Genomic DNA, 14,310 nt, shown 5'->3' on the forward strand with positions numbered 1-14,310 from the left:
CAAAGCCAAGGAAATACACATGCAAAAAAGAACATTACGATCAATGGGGTTTTGTTCCAGTCGTCTTGGTTGGAAACACTTCATGCAGTCATCAGCTTGTTCCAAGGATCTAGAACTAGTCTATTTTCATAGGAAATCCACCTCTGGATATTATCTAGACTATTCGACATGCCTTATAAAACCGTACATGATCTGGCCATATCTCTGAGATCATCTTCTAAGTCTCTTTCTCCTCTTCACTCATTTCTCTGGCCATACTAGCCTTGCTGTTTTGCAAACAAGTTAATCTTGTGCCTATCTGAGAGCCATTGTTCTTATTGTTTCCATTATGCAAAATGGTCTTATCCTATATTTACATTGCTGACTCCTACAATCTACTCAAGTCCCATGTCACCTCCCTAGAAAGGTTTTCCATTTTCATCCAATTTAAAATCCTCTTCCCCTGGCATTCTTGATTCTTTTGCCCGCTTTATTTTTATTCATAGCACCCTTCACTCCTTATATGTGTTTCAGATTTATTTATTTTTTATTTGTCATATGTCTCACTTGAACATATGCACGTATTCAAGAAGGCAGAAAACTTTTCCATTTTATTCACTGATGTTTTCAGGACCTAGAACACTATCCAGCATATGTAAATGCTCAAAACGACTTGCTGATTGAATGAATAAATGAAAAGCTCACACACACTATGTGTGAGCCATATAAATTTATCTGCAGTCCTCAAATAGCACCTTCTTTTGCATGTGTGGTTTTCCACTGCAGGGAAAAAAATTTCTTCCTGATTCACTCACAGTTCTTAATCATCATTCAAGACTCAGCTTACTGTTACTGCCCCTGAGAAAACTTCATTGATTCCTCTAGGAAAAACTAGGTATCCTTTTTCTCTGTTCTTATAGTACTCTATGTATACATTGATTGTATTACTTAATACGTTGTGTTAATATTTTGTCTAACTGATCTCTGTATCTTGGGAATCTATCAGAGTGCTCTCTGCCTATAGTAAATTCTGAGTAAAAATATTTGTTGACTGATTTCAGTTATTGAGTGATAACTGTGTATTAGTTTTTTATGTACATTATTTTAATTCTGACAGTAAATATGTGAGATATTATCCTTGTTTTATATATGAGGAACTGAGTAAATTGTGCAGTTTTGAACCTAAGTGTATCTGGCTCTAAATTCAGAACTTTTCTCATCGCCTCAAATGAATTAATAAATCTCCTTCATTTTACTGATGGTTAGCTGTCAAAATTCAATATCCCAAGTTTGTGGTTAACATTAAAACTCTGATGTTATTTTAGTTCAATGTTGCATACTCTAATACTTAATTGATTCAGATTCTATAGGTTACAGAAAAGAACAGACCATAGACATCTTAATGACTCAGGTATTCTTTTATTCTGCTTCATAAATTAGAGAGTTTCTGATGATGATTGAGGGTCAAGATCTGGTTAATCTTCTCTTTTAAGGGAAGGATGATATTTAACAACTAGTCTACACATCATCTTTCAACAGGTATAGAAGTCCCAAATAAATTGTAAGTCATATTGAAATTGTAAAATTAATATACCTCAAAGACAGGAAAGTGTGACAGGAGTGAGTTAAAGATAGTAAGAGAGCCTCGTGTATATGAGAGAACCTGGAGGTTACCCTGATTAATGTCTTTTCAGCATGCTAGGTGAAGCAGTGTGTATTAAATGCCATATGGAAGTTTATAAAAATTCAGATATATATAAACTAGTATCATGAGACATTCAAGCAGCAAGAGCCTAGACTCTAAAGTCAGATAGACCTGAGATCTAACCCTAGCTCCCTCACCTAATAGCTGAGCAAATCTAAGCAGGTCGCTTACCGTTTCTTAAGCCTCAATTTCTTCACCAGTAAAATGGAGAGAGAAGAAGCATATTAGGCAGGGTAGCTAACTTCAGGGGCATAACTTAATAAAACAAACCAAATCCAAAATAGGTTCTTCCTGGTCAAGCAGTTCTCCTGGGCAACATTCCTCCAAGGATTAATTTGGGGCCTCAGATTCTTCCATTTTGTGATTCTGACCTCCTCTAAATTCTTTGGAATCTTCATTCAGTGGGTAGGTAGAGAAAAAAGAGAATGTGGAGAGCATGTAGAGTTTTTACAGATTTTGTGGGCCAAGCTTTAAATGGCTTATCATTTCTGTCCACATTCTATTGGACAGAAATTAGTCACATAACCCAAATTAATTACAAAGGAGGCTGGGAAATTCAGTTTGTATGCTTGGGAGAAAGGGAAACAGAGTTAGGTGAACACAAAGGTGTCTCTGTTACTTAACATCATGAAGTAGTATTAGGGTTTAACTGAGGTAATGCATGTAATGTGTTTAGCACAGGATAAGTAATCAACAAAGTTACATGTTATTATTATAAGTATGTATGCCGAGGGCCTGAATAAGGATCCTAAAGATGGAAGTAAAGTACTAGCTTTGAGCTTCCAGAAAGAGGACTCAGCCACATTCAAAAAAATATTATTACTTTTTGCAAAGTTATATAAGATTATGATTTTTAACTGATTTGGCAGCATCAACAAGTATAAACATGAAAGGTGAGGGAGAAAAAGGTTGTCGGGTGTTCATATTAGCTTAGCTAACAGAATGTCAAAAGATTATAATTTAGATAACCCTAATGTTTAACAAGAGTGGGAGTAGGTTCATTGGCCTGGGAAAGGGCTTAAGTAATAAGGAGTAAAAATTCTGGTCAATCCTTTCTTCCATATTCTTTTTCTCTCTTACTTTCTTTTAAGTCATAGACATCATCAAGGTTCTTCAGGTGCAGCATATTTTCTTGTCCTCTGTTGTCAATTAAACTATTGTAAGACTCAGAGACGAGAGACCATGTTTGTCCCACATATTATCATGTGCCTAGAATAGAGTATGTAGGTAAGAAGTATTTGTTGAATGAATTTAACCTACATTGGAAGTTGTTTAAAGTCTTTCCTAAAGAGTCTAGGTCAGTAGTCCCCAACCTTTTTGGCAGCAGGACAGGTGCTCCTATGAGAATCTAATGCCTGATGATCAAAGTTAAGAGCTGATTAGTTCCCAAAACACTGACAGGTTCACCTTTAGAACAGTAGTCAGCACTTAGAACAGTGCCTGATACATAGTAGGTGTTCAATACATATTTTTTGAAATAGTGAATAAATTAATAAAGTACTGAAATAAAGATGCACCGGATAATTATGGGATGGACATGATATAAGTGAAAAAGTGAGCAGATTTTGTATCAAATGAGAGGTTTGGAGTGGTGTTTCCAAATGGGTGACTTTGAAATATTTTCACTTATTCATTCAACCAGCATTTTCCCGAAGAATGAAATATCCAGCTACTGATAGCCAAACACCATGCTCATGTGGACCTCCTCAGGTGGTTTACCAGTACAACTCAGGCCAATTGTGACTTATTCGGTGGAATCCATAGAAGAGTAACAAGGATGGCTAACATGTCTTTAGAATTGGGTAATTCCACTGCCTGATGGAAATGGGGCAGCAAACTGGACGAAAAACCTCAGATGGACTGCAGATGCACTGAAGGAAGTCATTACAGTTTTATGGAATTTAGGGCTGGCTTGACAAAGATGAAGCCTGCTGGTTTAAGAACTGTATGTTCTTGGCAAAAGCCTGGTGTTGCAGAATTTCACCAGCTATAGTGGAAAAAAAAAAAGAGGGGTGGGGGAAAGAGAATGGGAGGAGACCACAAAATCCATGATATGATACATAAAATGTTAACTATTAGCTTTGCATCTTTTGAGTCACCAGATTGAAGCACAGTATTTTAGATTTGGCTGGCAGATGGTGTACACAGACTTTCTGAGTATGTTAGCATTCAAAACTAGCAAGATTACATAGGACTATCATGGTAATTTAACTTCATAGAGGTTTTAAAACTTATCTCAAAACCTGGGTTAAATGTGGGCCCCTAATAACATTTAAAAAGTCTTTGTTAATAAATCTAGATCTCATAGAACAGATTCACAGGACATAATAATTCCTCAAAAATGCCTACAGAGCAGTGTCAATGTCGTCTTTCCCCGAAAATCTGGTTCACACAAGAGTATAGAGAAGAAAGATTAAACCAGGGCAGATGGTAGGCGGTGATGTTTCAATTTTTTGAATGGGACTTCTTAATTTACCACTCTGCTCATTTCCTTCTATGGTCTGGACCTTTAATCACATCAGCCAGCCTTGTAGGGTTCAAGCTAATCTCTGGTTGACATCATCCTAATACTTCCCTTTTCAAATTCCAGTGAAACTATGTGTTTCCTGTTCTGTTCGAGGCCCTAGAGAAAGAACACTGGTTGGTTAATAGCTAAATTTAGACTGGCAGCAATGTGTCCAGTTTTCAAAGAGAGAAACAAAAACAGGTGACATTTCCAACTCTCTCAAGAAAACAGGGTGAAAAAACTCAACGCTTCTAGGGTAAGCAAGCAGAGAGAGCTTCTAGAGTTTCACAATAGGGAGAGGCCTGCTGGCAGGATCAGAAAATGGGCCGACTGAAGCCTTTTCCTTTTCTTTAAAGCCAGGATGGCCTTTGGGGCACACCTAAGCACATTTTTGATTCTGCTAGGAAAGCTCGGGGAGCCAGAGCTCTGACACCCCCTTCCTCAAGAGGAGCTTTGAAGGCATCTGCACCTCTTTGTTAAGACATAGGTTTCAACCGCAGGCACTAGGACAACCTTGGGGTGGGAGAGGGGAAAAGCCGGACGCCCCGCCCCGCCCACTCTCTGTGACCCTCCCCCGCGGGCTCAGTTTCGGGCGACCTGTTGGCAAGCAGCGTCACGTGACGCGGCCGGCCGCGCACTGCCCCGCCTCGGGCCGGCCGCCTGTTGCGCCCGCCGGGCTGGTTCCATCACGTAACGCGCGGGCACCGCCCCGCTCTTCCCTCGCGGAGCGAGGGAGGGCGGGCGTCGAAAGAAAAAGGAAGGGAAAAGGGGCGGGAGAAGGAGGAGAGGCGGTGCTCGAGTCACGTGACCCGGGGCAGCCCGGAAAGCTCCGAGGAGGAGCCTGGCGCCGCCATTTTCCTGCAGCTGCCTGTCCCTCTTACCCTGCCCCGCTCCAGCTGACCAGGGAAGGGGTGGGCTGAGCTGAGGCGGGGGCAGAGGAGCGCCCGACACCGTGCCTGACCCCGCGGGTGACACAAGCTGGTTCTTTCCGGGCTGGGTGGCAGCGCGCGGCCCTGAGCCCCGCCCCAGGCCGGCAGACAGAGAAGGAGCCGGTGGGGGTAGGGGGTGCGGTGGGGGGCGGGGGTCCTCCGGCTTTTGGGGGTCCCAGTCCCCGCCGGCTGCGGAACGGGAGGGGTGGCGGAGGAGCCGCAGAGATGTCCGGCCAGAGCTTGACGGACCGAATCACCGCCGCCCAGCACAGTGTCACCGGCTCCGCCGTATCCAAGACAGTATGCAAGGCCACGACCCACGAGATCATGGGGCCCAAGAAAAAGCACCTGGACTGTGAGTGAAGCTGGCCGCTGCCCCCAAACCCGCGACCCGTGTCTTTCTCCCCGTCTCTTTTCTTACCCCCCTTAGCTGCCAATTCCCTCTCTGCGTCTTGTCTGGCACGGCGGGTCGTTAGCTCGTCCGAGCTGTGTTCTTTTTGCTTCCATCACACCTGCCTTCACGGCTTCCGTTCCCTGTCTAAAAATCCCTGACAAGCCCCTCCCCTCCGGGATCCTAGGGGACCCTCGCTTCCCTGACCCGGGCGCCACGACACCCCATCACACCCGACCAACTTGTCTCCCCACCTAGCCTCTCACCTCCCTGCCTCCTCCGTCTACTTGCAGCCTCTGCTATTTCATCCCTTCCGTCCCGTGCTGCCTAGTCGCTCTCTCCTGAGCGTCTCCCCGCTTGTTCCCGGTCTCGCCGCCCCATTGTTTCCCGTTAGCCTTCTTCGGGTTTCCGTAAACGCCTGGTGGCGTGGACCCGGATCCCTTTTTCTCCGCAACCCTGAGAACTGCCTCCCTTGAAGTGATTACCACTTCCTTTGCTCCACTAGCTTCTTCTGTCCCTTCCTTTTCCCGGTTTCTCTTCCACCTAACTCCCATTTGGGTTACTTTTCTTTGCCTCTATACCTTCAGTTAAATGCCTTCGTCTCCTTTTATTTGAATATCATACTCAATACCCGACTTTTATCTCAGACTACTTTCTTCGTGTGAGTGGAAGTGAAGGGATTTCGTTTGGTGTAGGGAAAACTTTATGGAAAGTTGGGATTTTTAATTGCCTCTGGTCGGATTTTATCATATTTTCATGCTTTTGGCTGGGGCAAGTTGTGAATGTCAGGCATTCCCCCCGCCCCCCGCCTTTTTACTTATTTTCATTTATTTTTCAAATTTTTACTTCTAATGGGGATAAGGGAAAGGGTTTACTGATACTGGTGTCGTTTCCTGGAACTGTTTGTTAACAACCTTGGCGGTTTGAATTTAGAAGCTTGAGTGTGAAGCGTAGACTATTGGAATTCAAAATGGATTAATGATCAAACTTGAAAATAACATACGTTTCTTTAAAAACTGGTGAAAAGGTGTTTGATGATGCTTGAGTTTTGACTTTCAATTTTATGCTGGCTATCTTTCAGAATTACTTTTTCTTATACGGAGTAATTTCGCTCCATTCACTAACGTATGTACAATCACTAGAACTAACTCCTGCCAACTTTTTCCAAACCTGAAGCCACCTGTCATCTCTTTTGTCTTTCCACACCTTCACCTCAGGGTACAAAGCTCAGTGGATTACTTAAGCTTTGACTCAATGGCTTTTCCGCCTGAAACTTTTCAGGAAAAAATAGGGAAATAGGTACGATAATTTCTTTTTTTTAAAAAAAAATGGCTACTGGACACATAAGCCTATCTTCATCCTACATGAAAGTTACTTTGCTTTACTGATCTAAGCAAGAGTGAGCATGCTTGACAGGGAATTCACTGACAGGAGCCCTGTTTTGATTTCTCTTTTGGACTTTGGCCTTAAGGCTCTTGATCTTTTTTTTTTTTTTAAATGTACAAAATGTGAATTCTTTCAAGATACTTTGCTCATGAAGTGCTGTTAGAACAAGTTATTGCTACAGACAAACCCATTATTCATTGTGACTGGTTCCTTCTCTATGGAAAAGTTAAATATATATCATCACAGCTTGTTTCTTCTCTTCTATGCACAAGTCATTCTCAGGGTGCCTTTTAACTGTCAATTCTCACCTGTGTAGAAAATGCAGAATGTATTTAAATGGTGACATTTCTATAAACAGGAAATTATTTAAAATGCATTGTGAAACTACAAGTGATTTTTTTTGATTATCTGATATTTGGTGTTGACATTTCTACTGTTCATTTCTCTTTAAATGACAACTTGTATCGCTCTACCCAGTCTTGCTGTTTGCTCCAATACTGTTAATTCATTTTTTTTTTCTTGTGATGGGGGTAGGTGAAGAAAGTACTTGTGACTTTGAACTGTTGTCCTCTTCCCTCATTTCAAAATGCTAAATTACTTCAAGACTAGATATAGCTTTTAAGGTTTTTGTCTTATTTCAAATATAGCAGTTCTTTTAACACATTGCCAAAAAAGCTTTAAAAACACATTGCCAACATAGCCAGAAAAAAGGCTAGGTAAGGTTAGGATGGTGATACTTACTGGGGGTTTTATAAATGTTAACCTTTTCTTTTGTAATAGAAGCTACTGCAGATGTTAACTGGAATTCGATTTGGAGGTACTCCCTCACATTTGTAGTTCCTTTTCTCTACCATTGCTGTGTTTATAAACTCCAGTTTATTTAGAACTTGAATATTCCCGCTAATATTTGATTTTTTAAAAAAAATCTATGTAACTAAGGAGCCACTATATTTTTTCAATGAGATTTTTAAAATACAGTGATATGATTTTCCCTATAATGTTTCAAATGCACTTGTAATCAGTTTTCGCTAATGAAGTAAATTTTACAGTCTGACCAGTGAATGGTTTTTCTAAAGACCATCCATACATACTTTGAAGAAATCGAAAAGGCTTTCACAGACAGTTCTGTGTCTTGACACCAAATTTTAGGCTTTAATATAGAGTTAATTTTTACTCTTTTAGAAAGTTTTTTTCCTATGAGGGCTTAGTTCTGTTGGACCTTTTAATATCCCAAAAAAACTCTTGCCTGCCTTGTTGAACCTAATGAAATGATTTCATTTTTTAAATGTTAGTACTTAACAAAAATAGGCTTAGGACTTTTTTTTTTTTTTTTCCTATAAGCCTTTAGAGTGTGGATGTGGTTTCTGTGTACTTCCCCAAGGTCTTTTCCATATTAGGAAGTGATTATTATAATCCATGAATTATGGCTTAATTCATGCTACATTGTATACTTAAAGATCTTTTGCTTTGCTTATAGGTGTTAGTGGATAATAGTGTTAACTAGTGTCCCTAGTGTGAAAAGAGTTGTCATACTTCATACTTGAAACATATTTGTAAAGATGAACTCAATTTGCATTTAATTCCAAGCCTCTCTTTGCCATAATCAAGGTAGAAGAATAGCAGCCCATAAAGGTTCAAATATAAATTTGCCAGGCACTTATTAACCATTATCTAATTTAATCCTCTCACAGTTACGGGAGAGACAAACCAGATATGTATAGAAAGTCTCTAACTGAAGAAAGTATAGAATGCTTAAAACATCCACAATGATTGAAATATAGACAAAACCCAATTTTTATAAGTTCTTATTTAAAATATTCTTATCTGATTTTACAACCTTTAGTCTGTTCTTTGAGTTGAATAATTTTCTTTATACTTATCTAATTTACTGTTTTTGGGCATTTACATAACTAACATTTCTATTAATGGCTATAATGGCTTTACTTTTTTTTTTTTTTTTTTTAATAATGGCTTCACTTTTATATCCATATTTTTCCCACTTAATTTCCAGGGACACTTCATTCCATCCACCATCTGCCTTCCATTTTCTACAACAAAATCAAGATCATGTTCTTATAAAGGATCTATTATAAGCATATCTCTATACTAGATACAATATGGATATTTGTGTGTTGTGTACTGGATCTAGATCTGCCTAATTTTAATTGCGGAAACAAATTTTTTTAAGAAACATTTTGAATATGTAGAAGGTGGAATTTGTATTTGGGTTAGTGGTTTGTCTAACCATTGAAAATATGTATGAGATACTGAAATATACTCAGTAATTACCTTTTTAAGCAAATATATTGATTTTTAATGTCTTAAGGACATCCAATGCTTTGTTCGCTATTGTCAAGAAAATATTTGGTAATGGATTTGATTTGCAAGAAGATGCATGTGAGGAAAATTATTAAGTGGAAGATCTGCCCCAAGATGTGATGTCTTTTGTTTAGAAAAAAAGTAACTGGGGTTTTCCAAATGGATCTTGTTTTACAAAGACAGTTATGTAGTTAACATTTAGACTTACTGTTCTTTTCTTTTTAGAATTAACCATATGATTTATATTTTTATTTTTTATTTTTCAACCTATTCTGTCACTTATTCGTTAATAGTTCTGAAATACAGAAAATGGTAATGGAGTCATTAAGCTGGTAATAGTAAGATGTTGAAAGGCATGTTGAATGCCTCAGGTATATAGTAGAACTCCATAAATGTAAGTATTTTTCCTCCTTGATATGTCTTTGTTTCTTAATAGTATATATTCTAGAAGAGAAACTTTGAAGAGAACTTAACATTTAGCCATTTTGGTAGCCACCTTATTTGTAATTAGCAAATTAATTCTAAAATATCTTTGTAATTAGGTTTTGCTGGCGGACTTGTTTTAAGGACTACTATTAGACTTTACACATTTAATTTTTATCCTTATAGCAATGCTTTTAATGATTCCTATAGATTGTATATATCTGAATAATTTTTAAAGGTGTCTTTGAATTTAGAGTGACAGTTGATAAGTGAAACTTCATGTTAAATGACTTGGCTTTTTTTTTCCCCCTCATTTGATTTGTGAATCATTTGTATGAAATATTTAATTAGATGTTTTAAAAATATATTAACTGTTAAAAAAAAATTCATTCTAATCAGAATTGCTTTAAATAAAATTGTTTATTTCGACCCTGATTATCATTTAAATATTTAATATATCTAATATTTAAAGTTTTTAAATATTTAAAGATATTTAAAGTTCACCATAATGCATGGAAAGTTGCTTCTATTCTGTTTTCTTCAGTTGTGCTTAGTTCCATGATTTTTCCCTCAAAGAAGAAAAATAAATTTAAAGGCTTCTTGGCAAGAGGTTAGAGGCCTACCAAGAAGAAGTAGAATTAAGATTTTTCGAAGTAAAGGCTAGTATTTGCTCTTCCTGTTCTTTTTGGTGGCTGAAGTGGCGCACTTCCGTTACTTTGTGTTCTGTCCCAGTATGTTCCCAAACTGCTTTATACATTTCTCAAGAGAATTGAAATTTTTGGATTTGACCTTTAGAATTTTATCTTTTCATTGTGTATGTGGTTCTTTTCATGGAGAATAGTTCCTGGGCAATTAGATTTTTCTAATGATATTCCTTTAAAAGAGAACTTTGACGAAGCTAAAGCTTTGTGTTAGATATTATGTTCAGAGTTGTAATTTGCCAGGTTATCAGAATATTAAGGATTTCTTAAATTATACTAGAATGTAGTGGCAATACTCACAGCTAAACATGTTCTTTGTGGTTATGCCTAGATTAATTTTATATTTAACAAGCATCTATTTGTGCTTATTTTGTACGAGGCACTCACCATACTAAACACTTTACAATTAACTTATTTCTTTCAACAACTTAGAGAGATTTTGTTATCACCGTTTTACTGAAGAAACTAAGGTACCGAAAAGTTCAGTAATTTGCCCAAGGTCACACAGCACAGCCAGGAAGAAGAGAACGGGAATTTGAACTGAGGTAGTCTAGCATTAGGTTTGTGCTTTCATCTCAGTGTGACTTTTTACATAATACATTTCTTTTCCAGGAAATGAATAAACCATACTCATTTATTCATGGCAGTGTTTCTTAAAGTATGGATGGTCCTGGGAGTCTCCAAGACTTTCATCCTTCTGCATATTTGTGAGGTCAATACTACATTTGTATACTAAGACATTATTTGCGTTTTCTATTTTCATTCTTTTACGACTGCGAAGTGGAGTTTTCCGGAGGCTGTGTGATGTGTGATATTGTAACAGATAGAATGCAGTAGCAGATATGAGAATCTGTTTTCTATTAGGCCAGATAGTAAAGAGTTATGCAAAAATGTAAAACAATGCCACTGTTCTAAATTTCGGTTTTGGAAAATACATTTATTTTTCATGGAAAATGTTAACATGATTTTTTAAATGAATTAATATTTTAAATTTTCTCAACTTTAATTTCTGACAGTAAATATTGAGAAAGACCACATAACCAAAAGCTCTTTGAGGTCTTCAGTTTTTAATTATTGCAAAGGTTTTGAGACTAAAAAATGCAACTTTGAGAAAGAGTGAATTAGGGGAGAAAAGGATTCTTCAGAAAGGAACTAAGTTTAAGAGGTCCTTTAAACTCTCAGAGTAATTTTAGATTTGATTTGGTGGGTAGCAAGTGGCCCAACTATTGGAGGACTTTGAGTAAGAGATGTGGCATAATCTTTTGATTATGTCATACATTAAGTAAATTGGAAGGAATGTGCTGTGCGACTTGGAAAGGGGACTGCTGGAGGCAGAAAGACTAACAGTAATACCTTGGGTTTTTTTTTTTTTTTTTCTAAAAGGCTTTAATAAAGTTTGTCATTAATTGGGACTTTTAATGCATTTTTCCTCACTTTTTTTTTTTTTTTTTTACACCTAAGCTATTCCTTTCAGCCAAGGCATTAAGAGGTCTAGTTTTGTTTTAGATATTATATGGTGTTTTCCAAAGTATTACAGAAAAAGATTTTTTTTGTTGTTGCTGCTCAGTTTGAAGACTATATTAAATGCATGTTTTGAGGATATGTTCTTTAAAGTAGAAATTCATTTTAAGAATTAAACGGGGGACCAGAAGTAGATATGAAATGTTTGTCAGAGCTGCTTCCTTGTACAACTTCAGGAGTTGATGATTACCTTGTAGTCTATGTGCAGCGTGCTCAAATTGTATGGCAGTCTTGCTTTAAAGGTAAGGAGGGATAAAGTATACTTCGTAGGTAGTCAAAATGTAGAGAAAAATAAATGACTTTTGGAATGAAGTCTTATAAGGTTTGAGGCAAGGGTTGGAGTGGTAGTAGTGATGGGCATGATAGGAGGAACACTAAATCTAGACCATAAATTGATTCTAGGGGCTAGTGGAAATTGCTGAAAGTTCTCTCTGGTCACTGGAATTCCTGCAGTGATTTCTGAAATCAAGCTGTTATTTAAGTCACCAACGTACTACTTGAAACCACCCAAGAGGCTGTAATTTTACTCAAGGGACACTTCTTCCAAGTAGTGATTGAGGAAGCTAGAAATGCTTTCCAAACTTCTTCCCTCACTAAAGATTGCAGGTATACTTTACAAGAGACTTCCTAGGGTATATTCTATTGCTATATTTTAATGTACATGGTTCTGCTGATTATATAAGTGGTCTCATGTGACTATAAGCTCTGAGAACAAGGGTCATGCTGTGTATATGTTTAAAAACTTTGGGCTGGCAATAGAGTTAGTTATCTTGTGGATACTTAAGAAATACAAATATACTGTATTTTAAATACATCTAATATGCAAAAATCTTACTGTAATTCAAGTATATACCAAAGAGTAAATAGCAGGCGGTAGTCACAGTGGAGAGAATTGGTAGACCTATTTGATGTACTTGAAATGGTTGCAGAAATTTAATTCATGCATGATATTGAATGATTTGAAATATTAATCATTTAATGAAACCAAAGCTAATGTAGAAAAGGGGATTGTGAGGCAAAGTGATTTATTTCTTTTGCAATTTTTAAATTGAGGTGTAATTTACATAACATGGATTTTCCTATCCTGCACATTTTAATAAATGAGCTCATACAATATGTGGCTTTTTTATATCTGGCTTCTTTCACATAACATAATATTGTCAAGTTTATCTATAATGTAGCATGTAACAATACTTCATTCTTTTTTTATAACCTAACATTCCTTTGTGTAGATACACCATCTTTTGTATATCCCTCATCCATTGATGAACATTTGGATTGTTTACTCCATCAAACCCTCTAAGAATAATACTGCTGTGACTATCCATGTACAAGTGTTTGTGGGAATTGGGATTTCGATTTTCTTGGGCACATACCTAGGAGAAGAATTGCTGGGTCAAATGGTTATTGTATGTTTAACTTTTTGAGATTTTACCAGACTGATTTCCACAGAGGCTGCACCATTTTACATTCCCAACAATATATGAAGGTTCTAATTTTTCCATGTTTTTGCCAACACTTATTTTCAGGTTTTTTAAAACATTTAATTAAAATTTTTTTTTTTATCGTAGTCATCCCTGCGGGTGTTAAGTGATATCTTGTATTTTTGGTTTGTCTTTCCTTAGTGCCTAAGGATGTTGAACATCTTTTCATGTGGTTATTGACCATTTGTATATCTCTGCAAAAAATGTCTATTCAGATTCTTTGCCCATTTTAAAATTTGGTTCTTTATATATTTGGAATGCTAGAAAAGTTTTTTACGCATTTCAGATACTAGATCCTTATATGATTTGCATAATTTTCCCATCCCGTGGATTCTCTTTCCACTTATTTAATAATGCCCTTTGATAAACAAAACTTTTTAATTTTGAAGTTTGATTTTTCTTTTTTTTTGTGTGTGTTCTGGTATGATATCTAACTAACCATTAGTTAATTCATAGTTACACAGATTTACAGCTAAACTACTCTTAAGAGTTTTATAGTTTTTAGCTCTTTTAGGTTTGGTCAATTTTGAGTTAATTTTTGTATGTGGAGTAAGGAAGAGCAAAGGTGTGGTATATGGAAAATTAAGGATATTTGAGTTTTTCCCTTTCTTTTGAAGTTGACATGGAGTACAACTCTGCTACTTCTGTGTACCATGGAAATAGACATTAGTGAATGAGAGAAAAAATTTTCTTGTCACTCTGCACTTTGCGTATAGTTCATTGACTGGTTAATGGAAATATTTGGGTCAAACATTTTTTCAACTGGATGGACCACTTACTCTGATTCAAAGTACTTTTTTTATTTTTTAGATTCTCAATATAGTTTTTAAAATGCGTAAATATATAGTTGCATGAATATCAAATAAGCAGTTATTTTTGTCCACATAGAATAGTGTGTATGTTTTCATAGTATCTTGTACTTTCTCATAATGATACTTTTCATATGTTATAATTCTTTATAGCTTT

The 14,310-nt window shown here is 37.0% G+C and overlaps 1 protein-coding gene across 32 annotated transcripts in view; it reads left to right on the plus strand.

Annotated features, from left to right (window-relative positions):
- The first annotated feature begins 4,993 nt into the window (after positions 1-4,993).
- Positions 4,994-14,310, plus strand: part of PICALM (phosphatidylinositol binding clathrin assembly protein) — a 91,303-nt gene continuing 81,986 nt past the window's right edge. For 11 of the 32 annotated variants that reach the window (XM_016160303.2, XM_016160304.2, XM_016160305.2 and 8 more), the window contains exon 1: positions 4,999-5,474. In XM_016160303.2, the coding sequence (XP_016015789.1) occupies positions 5,345-5,474 (130 nt within the window). In that variant the 5' untranslated portion in view covers positions 4,999-5,344. Of the gene's footprint in view, positions 5,475-14,310 lie in introns of all 32 variants that reach the window. The other 21 variants (XM_016160302.2, XM_036221191.1, XM_016160307.2 and 18 more) reach the window with 8 other exon arrangements.

The sequence above is a fragment of the Rousettus aegyptiacus genome, unplaced genomic scaffold (assembly GCF_014176215.1).
Source record: "Rousettus aegyptiacus isolate mRouAeg1 unplaced genomic scaffold, mRouAeg1.p scaffold_m13_p_5, whole genome shotgun sequence".
Lineage (NCBI taxonomy): Eukaryota > Metazoa > Chordata > Mammalia > Chiroptera > Pteropodidae > Rousettus > Rousettus aegyptiacus.